The 18034-nt window shown below is 34.4% G+C and overlaps 1 protein-coding gene across 7 annotated transcripts in view; it reads left to right on the top strand.

The window, feature by feature from the left end:
- The window catches only part of LOC118186067 (plexin-A2-like), a 1141010-nt gene that overhangs the window by 766126 nt on the left and 356850 nt on the right, over window positions 1-18034 (top strand). For all 7 annotated transcript variants that reach the window (XM_085809149.1, XM_085809147.1, XM_085809148.1 and 4 more), the window contains one exon: window positions 12279-13471. In XM_085809149.1, the coding sequence (XP_085665275.1) occupies window positions 12323-13471 (1149 nt within the window). In that variant the 5' untranslated portion in view covers window positions 12279-12322. The remainder of the gene's footprint in view (window positions 1-12278; window positions 13472-18034) is intronic.

Here is an 18034-nt window from a genome sequence, read left to right as displayed (position 1 = left end):
TAAAAACTGCGATGATGACTGTGCGTTTTCTTAGTTTTTGTAACCATTAGTCTAAATTTCTGTTACATGAATGGCGGATGAAGTCTGTATCGTAAGTGTAATTTTCCCGTATGTTCGTTTGTGTGATACATTCCATTTTATTTAATGGGCAATTTAGAAGGGAGCAGAAATATTCAACGACCATTTGTAACGGAAAGGCAACGATAAAAGTGTTGTTGGAATGTTTACTTACAGGCGGCGCGAATTCAGTTAATTTCAAAGCTCGGTAACGAAACTAGGTAGTTTAAATTCGAAGCAAGCAGTAAAGATACACGATAGTATTCGCATTATGTCACGATTGACAGTTGTACAGCTATGCCGCTACCACTTTCTGGAAAGTCATTACATTTCCTTCATGGAGCGCCTGTCCCCCAGTTCTCCGACTCCCCATTCCAATCCCTTTGCTATAAATGGATGACGGACATGCAAGTTGAAACGTCCCGAAATTTAATTACGCCGGACAGAGGATGTTCGGCGTAAATTGTCATTTTGCGGCTGCCTTGACACTCAAGGGGGCCTTAGTCGCACGCCTTCCTTTACTCTATGTATGTGTGGTATGTGATAATCTGCTTCCCTGTCGTACGGCTGAAAAGCCGCCGTATTTCTCCGTGACTTATTCTTTACTTGCAATCGCAGATGTGCTCTTGGATATGGTGCTGCTGTGTCTTTGAGGGTATTGATTCGAAGATTCTCCCCCTTTTTTAAAAAAGATCACGGTTATTTCTTTTCGCATTTAGCAAGGAACATATATTTATCACTTTCTTCTCCATGTTTTGCTGTTGCCGTCATCTACTTTTTCACTCCTTTTCATAGACCTGTGTTACTTTACTAAATGCTTTTGAATTTAGCAGTCAATTACTTATCGACACCCCACTTTTTGTTAATAAGTTAAGAATACGTTAATAAGAATGGCCATTAGTTTTATTCTAGACCTCAAAACGTATCTTTTGAATACAGTCAACTCCCGATTAACGAGTAGCGGATTAATCGGACCCGAACTTTGTCTTAAACAATCAGCGTAAAGCAAAGCTGTCTCCTGAAAAATGCATGGAATAACATCAGTGATAGTTAATGATGTTATAATACTTGGGAATTAATTTTATCCACATTTTCTGCCTCTTTATCGCGTGTCTTTGTGGTGTAATTGGTAGCATGTCCGTCTAGCAGTCGGGAGGGCGCTGATAGGCTCTCGGCGAGGGCATTGCATATTTTCATATTTATTTACTGCTTCCATAAACCCGATAACTCTGCACAGTTGGTAATTTCCATAATATATAGGCACTGAGCAATAATAAACATTTCCTACAGCAGTGGGAGCTCAATAACACTATTAGAGATTTAACGTTAATGTCGCTGATAACTTAGTTTCTTAATTTCTAATTACTTTTCTAGACTGTATTCTTTTTGTTTTATTACTGATTTAATTTGCGTAACCAAAAGAATGTATTTTAAAATTTAGCCGTTTGAAAAATACAGGTAAATCGTTAATGGCATTGTTCTGTTAGTCCGCTTCCCTTGTTTTTAGAATTTCTTAAATCGGGAGCCGTAAATAATGTTGTTCAAAGCCAAGTAAAAGGAAGCTGTCACGAAGCAAAGCATCCTACGTATTCAGTTAAACTTTTATAATGCCAATTAGCATAAAGCTAATTAAATTTTGAGCTTTTGCATTTTCAAACAATATTATGCTGCAGAATGTAATATTACTTGCGTAATTTCTGTTCAATTTTAACTCTTGATCTTGAAAGTAATTCTTACCTTTCTCTTCCGTCTATTTCTGGTATCGGAGGTTGTACTACTAGAACCCGAATTTCGGTAATGCGTCCTTTCATTCCTCGGAGACTTAATTATTTTTCGAATTTGTTTCTATTCATATTCATAATTAGGGTTTAATTATTTTTCAGACTTTCTTCGCAGTGTTCAGTTAAATGAATTGATGTACGCTAAAATGATGTAGTCGTTTTCAACCTGAGTTGGAAGCTTTTGCTATATAAAAGGTCTAAACTTGCGAAAACCTTAACAAGTTAAACATTCTACATTCAGAATCCGCGAATTCCAATTTCATTTACATTCGAAATGAATATCCGTTTTCCAAAGTAATAGAAGTAGCATTTCAAAGCAAACTATCGAATGATTCGAGTTGTCTCGCCGCCTTTGTTCTCCTGACAGAAGGATTAATCTACATGGAAATATCACATATCCAGTTTGCGTTTATTTAAGCCGTTGTATCTCGTGTTCCATTGAGTAGTTTCTACTGCGGCAGCTTTGCATTTCATAATCAGAAGCTAATGCAACGAATCTACAAAAGGGGAATAATACAGAATCTGTAATTGCGTTTCTTCATAGGAATTGCGAAAGTGTACCTTTGCGTGAAACACTTATGTGTTAAGTTTTTCATCCGAATCTACGCTATTAATTCAATGAGAGGAAGAAATATTAGTTAAGCATTCGGTAAGATTTTAGTAATAGAGATAATTTCTCATTGGAAGTGGAGAAACGTTGTAAAATCATTCATTTTTATAAGTCGGAATTTTTTTAATTTTCCCATAATGGATTAGAATTCTCGAAAAAAGCGTGTTTAGAGAAATGAGGTTTTACAGAAATATACCTCGGATATTTCTGCTTTTAATTTTCAATTTATTTCTCGTCTTTTTATTTAACCGTAGTTGTTTGGCACGTTTCACTTCTGTATTATAAGTTTTTTTTTTCTTCTGACACCAGTTGTTACGTTATTTTCTCTTCTTCTTCTTTACATTACGTTACGGGGTTCGTGCAGATTTGGAGTGAATAACGACGACACTTGATGAAGTATCGAAACACACTTTATTTACCAATATTAATCAGGACAGCTCCAAAACACTTTCTGTAGTCGTCGAACTGTTATAAACACGCTGACACGTTCAGAGACACAGCTTTCACACTGTCAGGCAATAACGGTGGAGACAGCTTCACTGCAAAACACCAGAGTACAGCTCCCAACTGTGCTTGGTCGTTCTCGGAACTCTACGTACTCTCGAGACTCTCCACGCTACAACTCGCAATGCACTCGACGATACACAAGAGTATAGCTCTCGACTCAGCACGGTCTAAGACAAAACTCGACGATGTACTAATTCGCGATACATTAAAAGACTCTCTCGATGCACTCAGCGCTAGACTTCGAAGCACTCGCTCAATAGCTGACTATCAGCTCGCTAGACAAAACACACACTCGATACTAACTCTCCGCGTACTAGCAAGGTTTATATAGCTTTTGGCTGGTGTTCGAGAACATTCTGGGCTAAACCGGTAAGAATTCGTTCCAGAAGGTTCTCCGTCCGTCCATGACATATCGCCAATTTTGTCGCCAAATGGGCAGTTTCTCGCCAAATGTGGCAGCCATGCCTTATTTTGTCTTTTTATGGCAACCCTAAAACTGCTTTGCGGGTTAGCTATCTCACCGCGCCTGAACATTTCGTAACAATATTTAGTCTTTTGTGTACGAGAATCAGTTATACTCGTAGATCAGTTTTTTTTATTTCCCTAATTTAGTAATTGTTTTTTGAGATGTTTTAGTTTACTTAGTTACTTGTATTTGAATTCTTCTTCTTATAATTTGTTCTAACCCCATAAATGTTTACTTTTACTACTGTTATACTTATTTAATACGAGGTGTTCAAATTTTAATCATTTAATAAATCTGCACCAAATTTTGCTCAAATACTGATAGTTATTTTATTATCATTTAATTGTTCATGGAAATAAGCTCATTGGACCTAGCAACATTTACTGGAAGGTTCCAAAGCTTTATGCATAAATGTTTTGTTTTATACACCAAGATAGCTGCTTTCGAAGTCGAAAGCATCTATCAAGCAGCACAGAACCAGAGTAAAATTACCAACTTCCTACGACTTCATTGATTGAGAATCCGCCAATCGCTGAACATTAATGGGCCTTCCACTTCGGTATGTAAGCTATAAAATTGCAATGAACATTTAGTACATTTTTTTTTTATTAGATCTTTTGGATCTAAGTCCTTCTGGATAGTTTTAATTAGAGGCATCACTTCTTGTTTTGAAGGAACGCTCGATTTCTCTCTCCGCCATTCTCCTTTTTGCTTATGTTGTCCTAATGTAGAAGGTAAATCTTTATCCAATAACTATGCAATGACTGCCTTTTTTTTTTTTTTTTTTTTTTTTTAACTATGCCAATCAGTTTAACGCGATATTAGATTCCATCTTACGGAAATTCCTGAAGTACTCAGAGACCGGAATGAAAATAATTAAATACCATCTATTCTGTCTTTCAATTGCTGGTTTAACGGACGTGAAATCTTTCTCAAACTTTGTGGATCGTGTGTATAATTTTCTGATGCTTTTAAAGATATTACTATGATGGCTGGTGTACTTGTCTGTTCTTATATGTGAAATTATGTAAAAAAGGATAAAAGTGCAGAGGTTTCTACATTTCAGAAGAAGCCATTAAAATCAACTGGAATTTCCTGATTACCCAGGTGTTCTAAATTTATTCCTTGAATAGTACATCTTGGAGACTAACTTCTGAAGATAAATTCCATGTTTCCTTGCTTGATTTTTTTATTTTTATATATAGTTGCATTTTACGGTGTTTATTTTTTATTCATAAGTAGTCATTTCATCCTATAAGATTATCTAGAATTCTTCTTCTAACCTTTGCATTAACTACTAGTGTTGACAGAGCGGTAAAGTCGCTGACATTGTTAATTCGGTTCAGGTTTCGAATCCCGGCGAACGGGCTGGCTGCATGGGCGTTTTCGTGGTTTTCCCTATGTGTAATGTGTATACGAGCAAATTTCCGTAAGGGAGTCCTTCACGAAGGCATCGCTTCTGTTTAGAAGGTAGCCCTCGAAAGCTTTGCCATAATTAAGTTAACCAAACCAAACCAAACCAAACCAAACCAATATGCTTGTTGGAAAAGGGAAAATATATACCCGTTTGTTGACGGGTGTGTTGTGACTTCAACTCATACGTTGAAGAGCGAATTAATTACAAGTGACTGTTCGTTTTTACTTCTTGAGATAACTACATGAAAAGTAATACTTTCTGTTGGATTCAAGAAGGGATCAACGCGTAGTAATTTGTAGATCAAAAAGTGTGAACATCCTAGAGTAGAGGAAGTTAAATCGCTGGCAGTTTTCGTACTTGACGGGGGGGGGAGTAAGTCTAATAAAACAGAGTCTAAAAGAACGTAAACAAATTAAATGGATAAAAAAAGAGAAAAATTAAATGGGCTTAAACAAAAAATGACACTCGGGTCTAATGCTCACCTTAATTTACATTAAAATATCTTTCGACAAGTCGAATGAGAAATACGAGCTTTCACCGCTGTTACACGTGCCACATCTCATGCCGCCTGCGACGACCTTCCCTGGCGCCTGGGAAGAAAAATAATAATCTTTGTCGAAGGTAGTAGCTGACAGCAAATGTTGTACCACACAGGGAGGGCTTCCCTTACCTCAAATAGAGCCATTAGGAGGGAAGTCGACGTCATCAAAGATTCGGAATCGTTGTTCCGCACTTATCAGCCAAGACATTTTCTCTTCTGATGCTGCTGGCTATATGTTTATTTTTTGTGTTCCTTCTCAACTAACTCCTAGTTTTTATTCATTCACCTGAAACCTGTTTTTTTACAGATGGAAGTTGTTTCCTTCGCTGAATACGATTATTCGTTGATGATGTGGTATATTTCGTCATCGCACGTCATTTAGCGTTGAAGCTGTACATCACCACAAACCGTACTACTGTTGTCTAATATTCTTTTTTAAAACAATCAGCTTACCTTCCTAACTTTCTTGCCATTAACGGAGGCGTTTCTTTTGCCTGAAAATTATTGTCTGTGTAGAAGCAGTTTCGGAAGGCTGGAAGATTTCATGGTTCAGCTGTTCAGATTCATGGCTCAATGGCAAAAAAGAAAAAGTCTTTTTGAAATGTTTCTTCTGTTAGCGTTTGTTTGTCTAATGTTATGCCTAGCGTTTTTAGTTCAAAACAAGTGGACTATGTACCACATCCAATATAATGATATCCTTCCTCGTTGATAACAATACTGGCCTTATTTATTTAAGCGGTACACATCCAATGTAAGAAATGGACCAAGATCCGTCTTTTAAGAGTAATAAGTTCTTGAATAAAATATGTTGATTAACAGTCTTATAAAACAAAATATGCCTTCGGAAAGTTATTTCCGATTACACGCCAGAAATAGTCGTATTAATGCAAGGTAGGATAATATTATAGACGTAAAAATTATAAACACTGCATATTTAGAAAAACCGAATTTGCTTTTTAATTTTTATGTGCGACGTGGCTAAACCCTGACTATACGAATTATATAAATATGAGTATTCTTGCTGAGTGATAGCAAATTTTACTTAAATCTGTTAAAGGTTCTGGATCAGAAAAGAACTCTTTTTATCATTATTAGTATTATTATATCTTAAACAGGATATGACAGTAAGATTTTCGTATAATGAGACTTTTAATAAATCTAGTGCAGAAAACATAATTCGATTGCATATCTGGTAGTGTATTGCAGACGAAGTTACTCTGACGTGTGAAACAATCTATGTTTGTAATCTATGTATGTGAATTTAGCTGGCTTGCTTGTACTTAAAATAGTTTTGCTGATTTTTGTTGAAAAGTGCTCAATTTTCCCTCTGTTTTTCCTCCCTTATTAAATCCCACCATTGGCCGAGTGGTAAAGTTCGTGAACACTGGTAGTTCGACTTAGGTTCAATTCCAGGCGAACCGGCTGGCTGCATGGGTGTTTTCGTAGTTTTCCCCCATATGTAACGTGGATACGAGCCAGTTTCCCTTGAGTCCTAGACGAAGGCATACTTCCCCTTGCGTGTTTTGCCATAACCGAAAACAAACGTTCCTAATTAGATTGTCCTGCAAGACATTTTTCGTTGATTAGACGTGATGATTATAATTATTAAATCCTATCTGTCAGCGATTGGATTTAATTTTAAGCGATTTCTTGCAGTGTTAAAAGTGCTGTTTAACTCCGAAGTTTATTTTCTGGATCGGTCACTATTTTGTGGATGACCCTATAATTACATTTTACAAAGTAAATTATCATAAATGAAAGAAACATTTTATTCTTTCATTTACGATATGTTAGGCTTTGCATGTATATAATTTAATGGAGGCTTGTTAATTTAAACATTTTCATAATATGCAAACGCTACATTAATATCGTTCCTGATACAAATTCAGTGCTAGTTGTAATCTAGTGGAGTGAATGAAGATTTAACATTTCTGTTGGACGAAGTTGTTATTATTTAATTATTCTTGTGAATCGATATTTTTTTAAGAAATGAGTGTCACTTAAGCTATACTGTAAACTTTTAAATTAAAAGTATTTTCTGGGAAGAGCAATATATTCATTGTATAGTATATATAACTTTCTGTTGCTATATATTTGTCGTGTATTAATAAATCACTGTTCGGACAGTTCATTTCCTCGTATTTCCCAAATGAAAGAGATATTTTGCAGTCTATAAAACTTCAAAACTTTCTGCATTGCTACTCATTGATTCTCATTCTAGCCGTCCAATAACGGAGGTTTGCCTACTCTAATTTAACATACTGCCCAATAATCCTGTTTGTCCTGAGCCTCCAATTATCTCTTGTTGAACTTTGTCACTTCCTGAAATTATAACACATATTTGAAATATGTTCTATTAGAAATATTAGAATCACAACTGAAGAGAAGTTCTCCCGGTGTCCTCAGCAAAAGCTGCAATTTATATACAAACGGGAAGAAACCTGTTGGCGTCTCTCCTCAGTGTAAAGCAAGTACAATTTCTTTTCTCTTGTAAATTAATGCGTGGTACTGTACGAATAGATAAACATTGTTATTCGTAACCCACTCCATTGCTTCAGTCATTTTTCGTTAATTACTAGTAGGAATCCAGATTAATTATTTTATTCTCAAAATTTTGCTGTCTGAAAAATATGTGATTGCCTTTTGCAATTTCTCTCTCCTTTTTTTGTTTTTAACTCGCGATACTGAATTAAACAAACCGTACATAGCGTGAAAAATCACAGATTATCGAGTTATTTTTAATCCGCTTTTTAATGGATCTTTCATTCACTTTTCCAGAAGCATACAACGCAGTGCTCTGCTTATTAGTGAAAGAAAGTGAGTCACTTATAAATAATACTAAAGAATATATTCATTCATTTTATTTTCTCAAAAGAAGCACTTTACAGTTCTGGAGCTTTCCACAAAAGTACTTACTTATACAGTTCTTTTCAGTGTAACAGGGCACAATCAGTAGTTACCACTTCAAACTACTAAGAACTTTAAACACAACGCAATGCAAAGGACATCTTAAGAGCGAAAGCTCGCACCGTTGATCGTGGCTTTGAAACAGGCATGCAAGCGGTTGGTTTTTACCTGAAATTGGTAAAAGCTGTCGGCCATTGGCTTTGTGTATACGTAAGCTCAAAGCACCGCCGTAATCGGCGAAAAAATTAAATTCTGTGGCCCATTACTGTGGCTACCATAGCATTTTACTCTTCGATTTTATCGCAGAAGTAAACGCTAGTCCGGCTGTTGGTTTTCCGATAGGCAGATAGGAGATTTACTATAGTTTTTCAGCTAGTAGCCATAGGAAACATCAAACGGAGAGATGCAAGAGTCCTTGCAGGCAGATAGAAGATTTACTATAGTGTGTCAGCTTGAAGTCTTTGATATACACATCAGAGGGTCAATGGAATAAGAATGCAGATGACGTGCAGTACAGTTTAGATACTAAAATAAGATATAAAATATACACAACATATACAGGTTCAGTAGCAATGCAGATTAATATACAGCATTGTGATGAATTGTGCGTCGTCATTTAAAATTATTTTTAATAGTAGGATCATAGCTAACTGAGCAATATGGGCATAATTAGAGTTTATAATTTTCCTAAAGAAGTTGTTAGAACTTGCAAGAATAAATTTTGTGCATGCGGAATTTCAAGATCTTGGTGGAGTCGCTGATTTCGCAGAAACCACAGTGCGTTAGTAATTGCTATCAGGATTTTATTTTGGGAAATTATGATTTTGTTACTGTAAATCTTGAGGCTGTTGCCCATACGGGGACTGCGTACGTAGATTTCTCAATACTCCAAAGCCTGAGCTGAAAAAACTGAGAACCGATGCTTTCTACAGTCTCATATAGTTTTCTCCTGGCCGTCGAGAAATTTCCAGTCTTTTCCATTTCTCGAAATTATTGGAAGGCATGTACCGTTTAAGTTACATATAAGAGACGGTTACAGTTACATATGGGAATCAATTACAGTACTATTTACATTTGTACTGAGACCGGACCAAATTATCGCCAAGTTGGGCCACTTTTACCGTTTTCTTCCCACATTTGGCAACAAAAATTAGTCGCCAAAATCACTGTCCTGTTAGCGAGCAATTTACCTGAGTGTTAAATATACTGGCCATTGTAATCTTATTTTTTCGTTAGAGCTTCGTCTCTTGAGGCATTTCATGTTACATTACACAAGAGAGATACTACGGATCTGCATCAAGAATGAAACCTACTGTTAATAATGAAATTCTCTCTCTCTCACTACATAAAAAAATGAAAGCTAGCGGTAGTAAAATTTTGTAGCAGCAGACAGATTACAGTTGTTTGTTTTATATTTTGTGGTAGCTCCTTTCGTCAGTAAGGAAGTTTTTAACGACATGCTATTTTTGTTGCCCAAATGTTCACCGCTCAGTAGGTTAGGAACGATGCTTTTAAGAGTTAGGTTAGGGTTGTTGCACATCTCTAAGCAGCTGGTAACATATCTTTCCTGTAGTGGGAGGAAATCTTCAGTCACTGGACACAACCCTCTTGGAAGAAAAAGAAGTAATGTTTCTAATTCGTTTACATAATAAGATTTACTTCGGAGCTCTTCCCGGAAAAGTATTATTTCGAAATATCTATCATCTTTAGGTGTACGTGAAAGATAAATTCAGAGCACATAGCTAAATATATTTTAGCTATTAAGTACTCGTTTGCTTCGAGACAAAATTTTGTCTCTTCTCTCATTTAAATACGTTCATTGTCGATTACCAAAATGTCTAAATTTTGCTATCAAGCTAAAAAAGAACATTAGAAATATATGTCTGGCAGCACAACTACTTTTATGGTAAGCGGTTTTTTATACATTTCCGAAACATAAATTTTATTCTTATCTCAGCGTAGTATTTATCTTTTAGGCTTGTTTGTGACATGGTACATTTGAAATGATACATTACGATGCCTGTTTATAGTAATTTTTTTCATTTTTTTTTTTTATGCGCAACTAGAAATGTCTCCGCACCGCGCGCTGTTCCGTCTCATTTGATATTATTCATTGCGTGCGGGTTAAGTTTGTTTATTCGTTTGTTTAACTGTGAAAGCGTTAAATTTAGAAACAAATTTAATAGTTCTTGAAAGCGATTTATTACGAAAGAAGTTGTCAGAAATGTACGATAGGATGTTAGCGGTAGTAAGGTGCTTAATTTATTTTAAGGAGTTTGTGGTAAAAAATGAAGGGATTAACTTAATGAGAAAAATCAAGCGAGCAAATTTCACATGCAGTGAAAAAGTGTTTTTAAAATGATTAAGCAAATTTAATAATGCACATTTCTGTATTTTTTTAAACCGTTTAGTTATAAAACCTGTTTCTCGAATTCTAATAGATTATTTACCTAAATCTCCTCGTCTTTGTTATTATTATTATTATTTTACTTCATTATTCAGTGAATCTTTGTAATTTGCATTTTATATTAATGACCAAGGAAGTGTTAGAAATTAAATGAGTAGCAAATTATCTCTCTGTTGCATTAAAAACTGCACTCTAATCTTGGGATAACTGATAGCTTAAGAATGTTAAGGTTAAATCTATAATAATGAATAGCTATATTTGCCTTTAAAATGAAATCTCTAAATAGAGGAATACATAGTAAATATTTGAATGTATTCCTAAAGCATAAAAATGTGAAAGTCGCAAAATTATATAAAAGTCTCGAAATACTTTTAAGTGGGAAATCAAGGCTTAAGTAACATAATTAAATCCCAAGATCATAGAGAAAATCTTACAGCTACAAAAAAGATATATATATATATATATATATATATATATATATATACCGCATTTCTATTTTTAATATTCTTCTTTAATGACTCCGACAGCCATGATTGGCATTTTCTATAAGGCGACCAGTTCCGCTACCAGAAGGTTGACTTTGTAAGAAGTATATGAGAAGATTACGAACAGTACTTTTTTTTTCCCCTTCCTTTCTTACAAATATTGTTCAGTAGCAGTTTGCTTAGGGAGCGGGAGAAGAAAAAACAGATTTTATTGGTTGAAATTCTGGTTCAATTATTGTGAATATTGGTTCAGGTATTCCTTCTGTGAGTTTTTCTAAATGTTCTGCAGTTATTATATTTTATTATTTTGCTCTTTCAAGTATGAAAATTCATTTAAGGTATCCGGAGTTTTTTTTTTTTTTTTTTCCTCCCAAATAGGAATGTATTTAGTTTTCTTAGCATATAAACTTTTATCATTTGCTGAAATAATTAGCTGTTTGATATTATACTGAAAGCGTAATGTACTCCTATGTTCGAAAAGTTCGCAGAAAAGTCATATCTCGTGGTTGAAACGTGCAGTATTTGAATTTGGCTATTGGAGATCATTAGTGTGCTCACTACAGAAGACAGTGTAATTCGACTACACTTCAAATGGAATTAAAACGTCTTCCGTCCTTTAAACGCGATATCCATTTTAAGCAAAGAAGCTTGAGTTTCTTTGATCATAAAAAGATCGATCTGCCTTGCCAGAAGCACCTTATTTGCTAAATTTCTCACCTTCTGACTCTTCTGGTTTAGCAACATGGTTCTATGGAGTCAGGGTTTTCAGATGATTCAAACTATCCAAAATAATGTGACCAACAATTTATGACAGATACCAAAAAATATATTCTCTCAGTGTTTCCAGGAGTGCAAGATAATGTTAGGATAAATGGATATATTTTGATGGATATTGTTTCGAAGATGATGATTATGTCATAATCTTTTAATTTTCAAACAGAACTGCGCCGCCAGACCTATCTGTGAAACTTCGGAACATAGGATTATGTAGTTAATTTCTTTAAAATGCTTTAATACCCATTTCTTTTTTCTTTTTTATGTGCACTTACTTTATCATGGTAATTATTCACTCATTAATTATGTCTTTATTTCATTTTCAGAAGAGTTTATTTGCTGCTAACTAGAGCTGAATCCTAAGGGCGAAATGCAGTTACGTCGGAGAATCAAGTTGTCAATATCTCCTCTTCTGTTACTTTTCCTTTTTGTTCCACCAACAGTTATGCCTCAACAAGACCTCGAGGACGAGAATTTTGCTGTGTTCGAAGATCCGATGACAGAGAGATTCAATCACTTGACTGTTCACGATTACACCGAGAAGGTATACATTGGAGCCGTGAATAGAATTTATCAGCTTTCTCGCGATCTCAGGTTAGAGGCTGTTGCTGTTATGGGCCCTCAAGAGGACAGTCCGAAGTGCCCTGTCACAAGGATATGCCCGAATGAAGCTAAACGACCTACAGAATATTATAATAAGGCATTAGTCATTGACTATCCGCAGAGTCGGTTAATTGCCTGTGGAAGTCTTTTTCAAGGGATCTGCACCGTGCACAATCTCAACGACGTCACGAATTTTGTCACGCCTGCCAATGAATCAGTTGTGGCTAATAATTCTACGGCTTCCACAGTGGCCTTCATAGCTCAAGGGCCGAAGAGCTTACCACGGATGCATGTACTTTATGTGGGTGTGTCGTACACTGGTAATGGACCATACCGTTCTGATGTACCAGCAGTCAGCAGTCGAAGTCTTGATCCCAATAATATGTTTGCTATAGCACACACTGGCGTTACTACTGGCACCAAAGTACTGGTGAACAGTATGTCTAGAGAAATCTATCCCATTACTTATGTATACGGGTTCAGCTCTAAGGGCTTCTCTTACTTCGTGACAGTTCAAAAGAAATTTACAGACCCACCGAAACCTTTCATATCAAAGCTTGTTCGCATTTGCCACGAAGATGTACATTATTATTCATACACGGAAGTTCCATTAGTCTGCCGTGCTCCTGATGGCACCGATTATAATTTAGCACAAGCTGCGTATGTGGGAAGGCCTGGATCAGAACTCGCAGTCTCACTAGGCATTGCAGCTCAAGATGATGTCCTCTTTGCAGTATTTGCAAAGTCAAAGGATGAATCTGATATCTATAATAAGCCAAGTCCTAATTCTGCATTGTGTGTCTATGCTTTGTCTGCAGTACACCGAAAGTTCACCCAAAATATACAACACTGCTTCAATGGCTTTGGAGACAGAGGCCTTGATTTCATCAATCCAAGTCAAAACTGCATGGTTACGGTAAGTGCTTTAAATTCATTTCTCTAAAGTACTTTTAGCACTTTAATTAACTGTTTTGTTAGATTTCATGTTTTTTAGGGTTTCTGGAATTATGTTTATCCTGTCATATCGATCATTTAGGCATAATCATACTTTTATATCCATTCACGAGGAAGGAATAAATATTCTTTGCTTAAAATGCTTTCCGCTTAGCACTAAAAATGGCAAATGAAAAATAGCAGAAATGATGTTCCGCGGGAAGATTTCTGTTAATATTAAAAAAATTGCATTTAAAACTACAAGAGCGCTGAAAAATAATATCAAGCCTTTCATTAGCTTTAATTTTAATATTATTCTTGGAAAACATTCGAGACTCTTGTGGAAAGATCATCTTTCAAAAACATTAAAGCTGAAACGAATAATAACGAAAATTATAAACTACTTCACTTTTTTGGTATTATTCGAAACTTTAGCCTCTCTCTCTCTTTTTTTAACTGCCGCGATTAATTAGCTTTATCTGTAAACGGTGTTAGAGAAGTTTTTCTTGCCCCCTTAAAAGTCATGAAGATATTGTGAGAGTTTTTCGTTCAGGCTTTTTCGGTTTGGGAGGGGAACTTCGTTTTGTTATACACATATTATTTGTATGTTGAATTATTGTTACATTATTATTTGTATGTTAATTATTGATTGTAATTCTTGTATTAAAGGACAGTAAGACGGTTAAAGTATACAATATTCCATTTTAGTATTCTAAGGTATATATGTATATATATATTATTGGTTTTTATGATGTCAGCCTAAGTTGCAATGGATTCAAGTTTGGCTCATGTTTTCTACCACCACGATTTTATACACATATTTCTTAAGCGAAAAGGAAATGTATGCTGGTGTTAATTTGTTTTATGTTAACGAAAGCATTTATCAGAGAGACCGCTAATTAAGGATTACGCATTAAAAATGTTGCTAAAGTAAGACGGGGCTTAGTATACAATAAATATAAGGTAGCTTCAACTGGAGAATTTTCTGGATTAAAAACGAAACTATGGAGTCTAATTAAAACCGAAATGTTTATCTTAGGATATGTAAAGATCTTGTTCTATATAGTGTTAAATAACCTTAAACGCATATTCGCTTAGAGAACTCTGAATTTCTAGTGATATTTATAAAATTATATTAAGTGTCAATTGGATCGTTTCAGCGAATGTTTCTTTTTTTCAAAGGCATTTCTTATACGCTTCTGTGTCTAAGAAATGCCTTTGAAAAAAGAAACGTAGTAAAGTTAGCTATTTTTAGTGCAGTAGTAAAGTTACCTATTTTAAACTCCTTTAATGCACTTGTTAGCAGAATATTTAAAAAAAAAAAAAAAAAACTGAGAATTAAAACTGAAATAAAAAGAGGAAAGAGAGTTAAATTAAACAAATAAATAATTCAGATAACCGTTAAATGTCCTTTGATTTGAAGAGTATGGCATTACCCTTGAATTATGGAGAGCAAATTAATATCTGGCTGTGCAAATACTAAAAGTGCTAACTGAAATCTTGTAACTTCACATATGGTATGCTCCGATCACATAACAGTTCAAAATATGATAAATACAAATTTGGTTATTATTTTGACCTCTGATTTTTCGAAGAAAATGTTCCGTTAAACCTCTTACGCAACATAGGAAAATATAATATCGAAATACATATTAGAAATAAAGTGCAGGAGAAAGTATGTGTTTTGTTATACCAACTTTCCCTCGCTATTTTACTTATTTACCCATCTGAAAAATTCATGCGCGGAATAGCGGACGCAACATATAATACTTTTAGTATTTAGTTCAGAAAAACATCCTGAAGTTCTAACGTAACAAATTCTTTTTCTTCAAATTTGAAAATCTCCCTTCTTCCCTTTTTGGTATGCAAACGTGTTTTGTTTCCAACCGCACATATACATATGTGCGTATATTATTCACACATAGAGAAATCAGCTTTTTGACATGCCAATTAGTTTTTAAAGAAAGCTGAACCGCACAATAGCTTTCGCTAAGAATTTGATGTGACAGTAAGGACACTAATAACGGTATATAAAACGCCAGGTATAATAATTTAATTGTATAGTAAAAAAAAAGTTAAGGGCTTTAATTTCGCTTATTTTTATTATTCCTAATTTAATTCGGGGATCTAAAGGAAGTACAGAGCTTCTTTCTTCTGCCGCTGAGTTTAAGGAGGGGAGTCTTCTCAAGTAGACTTGCAAAAGTTGTAGTTCGGATTCTGATTAAAAGTCTAGGCAAAAAATGTTTGGTGAGTATAGGAAAAAAATACATATATTGAGCTGAGGCGAACTTATGTTATAACTATGAACTATGCGCCTAATTCTGTGTTGCAGTGAAGAGTCGTATTAACGTTTCTTTCTATTAGATTTCAGCTTCCCAATTTGGGGAAAAGGGGCTTTTTTTTTTTTTTTTTTTTTTTCTTCTTTCTCAGTGTTTCCTTATCATTGCAACTATGATATGTTAGATGCCTTTTGAATTCCAGGTGCTGACAGGAAATGTTTCAAAACTTTAAATATTTATTGCACTTGAATTAATAATTGAAAATAATAATGATTGAAATTTGAAACATTTGAAATTAATAATTGAAACTCGTCCCGAAATAGGGAAACGCAATAGTAACAATTAAAAAATTTCTTAAAACATTTATAACATTGAATTTTCTCTCAAATCTGTCACAGCAGCCGCATTGAAAGGACACGCTGATTGAACTTACTGGATATCGTAGGTTTATAATAAATTTGTCTGAAGTGTGTCATTTCAAAATTAATATCTACCACACGATTCTTATACAACACAAATGAACGCACTTACCGAACGGCAAAAATGAAAAACAAATCTTCTATCCCAATATCGTTCAACCAAATCCTTTAATTAACTAATACTAATAAAATTATAGATGTCTCTACATGGAGTAGTGTGTGCACTCGTCCCTGAACTTGTATTACTTTACGTTGTTTTATTATCTTACTTTAATTAGACTTAAAATAATATCATGTCTAATAGTACATGATTTGCCTGTTACTGAAGAAAAATTCTTCAACAGCACTATTTTTATTCTTCTTATGCCATCACCTAAATCGGTTATTACATGTATATATGCATACTTGGACACATGCATAAACATGTAAAAAATATTTTGGATAAAAACTTTGAATCTACCGTATAGTAAATCATTCTTCATTAGCAAAAACTGGGCGATTTTCAAGATGCTGAAAAATTTCAGGGATAGATAGTTCGTGGTCAGTTTTTAATAGAAACTGATAATGAACCTAGAGAGTTACAGCTTGAGATTATAGATCTGCAGTGTGATACTGGTTTAAGAACATTTCACAGTCGTGAAGAAATAGGCAAATTTTGTAGCATTCTTAATTCTTACAGTTACGGCACCAAATGTTAGAATATATTAAATTTTAATCTCTTTTATCGGTATCAAATTGTAGAAGATATAATAATGATGGAATGGGTTTGAATAAATAAATACATTTAGGTAAACTTGGAATAATAATTCATCACGTTGTGTTAGTGCTATGACCGAGTGATATTGATATTTTAAGAATAATATTTCTTTATTAAATGCTAGAGGCTAGAATAATATTTCTATTTATTCTTTATACTGTATTGTGCCAAGAAGAAAAACGGCGTATCACGTATGAACTTTTATTTACTCGTAGCTAGTGGTAGATTCCAGTTTTCAGATTGAAAGTTCTGTAATGCAGCTTCAAACTACAGATGTTTAAGATGCCATCTTAGTCAATCCTCACAATTACTCTTATTATCGCTCTTGAAGAAGGAACTATCAAAGAAGAGATGTTTTGGGTAAATTCCCCCGGTTATTTTTTAACAACTAGAAGAATATTCTTTAGCTGAGAAAAAAAAAGCTTGATCACAGTCGTCGATGCTTAGGAGAAAAAATTGGCGAGCACGTGCTAGCTGCATAATATTTCAAATCTGGTGGAGAAATGTTCCCTAGAGTAGGTTGAAAATTTACTTAAAGAATAGTTATACTCTTTATTTTTCTTTCAGACTTTTACTCCACATCCTTCCTTGAATAAAATTTCGATGCATCTTTTGTCGATTTTGATCGGAGAAGTTGGTTATGTTTTGATCAATCTATATGTGACAACAAAAATTTTAAATCGTGAGTCTCAAAAATTAATATTATAAAATTGCAATTAGCATTACAATTAATATTATAAATCTCCAGATCAAAATTAACAAGTAAATACAATAATCTATAAAAAAATGAAAGGTGCAAAGCATCATCATTCGTCTTATTAAATTGTGTGTTGTTTGAAATTTCTTTCTTTCTATCTTTTTTAAATTTTTTATGTTAGAATTTAATTTTCTTGAAAATAACAATTTATATCTAAAGTACTGTTTTATTTGTGGCTTTTTGGACCAAAACTCTTGCCCGGAGCTCCAATTAAACCCTACGTGTACTATCATACTAATAAGTTTACTTAAATATCACTACGAAATATTATAAAAACTCAGGGGTAAAAAAGGGTTTAACTGAAGTAACTGTTACAAAAATTATCGAATCCTGT

This window comes from Stegodyphus dumicola, chromosome X2 (genome assembly GCF_044657685.1).
Source record: "Stegodyphus dumicola isolate Sdum_Otavi_A_Nest chromosome X2, ASM4465768v1".
NCBI classification, from domain to species: domain Eukaryota; kingdom Metazoa; phylum Arthropoda; class Arachnida; order Araneae; family Eresidae; genus Stegodyphus; species Stegodyphus dumicola.
This window is presented reverse-complemented; position numbering and strand designations above follow the sequence as displayed.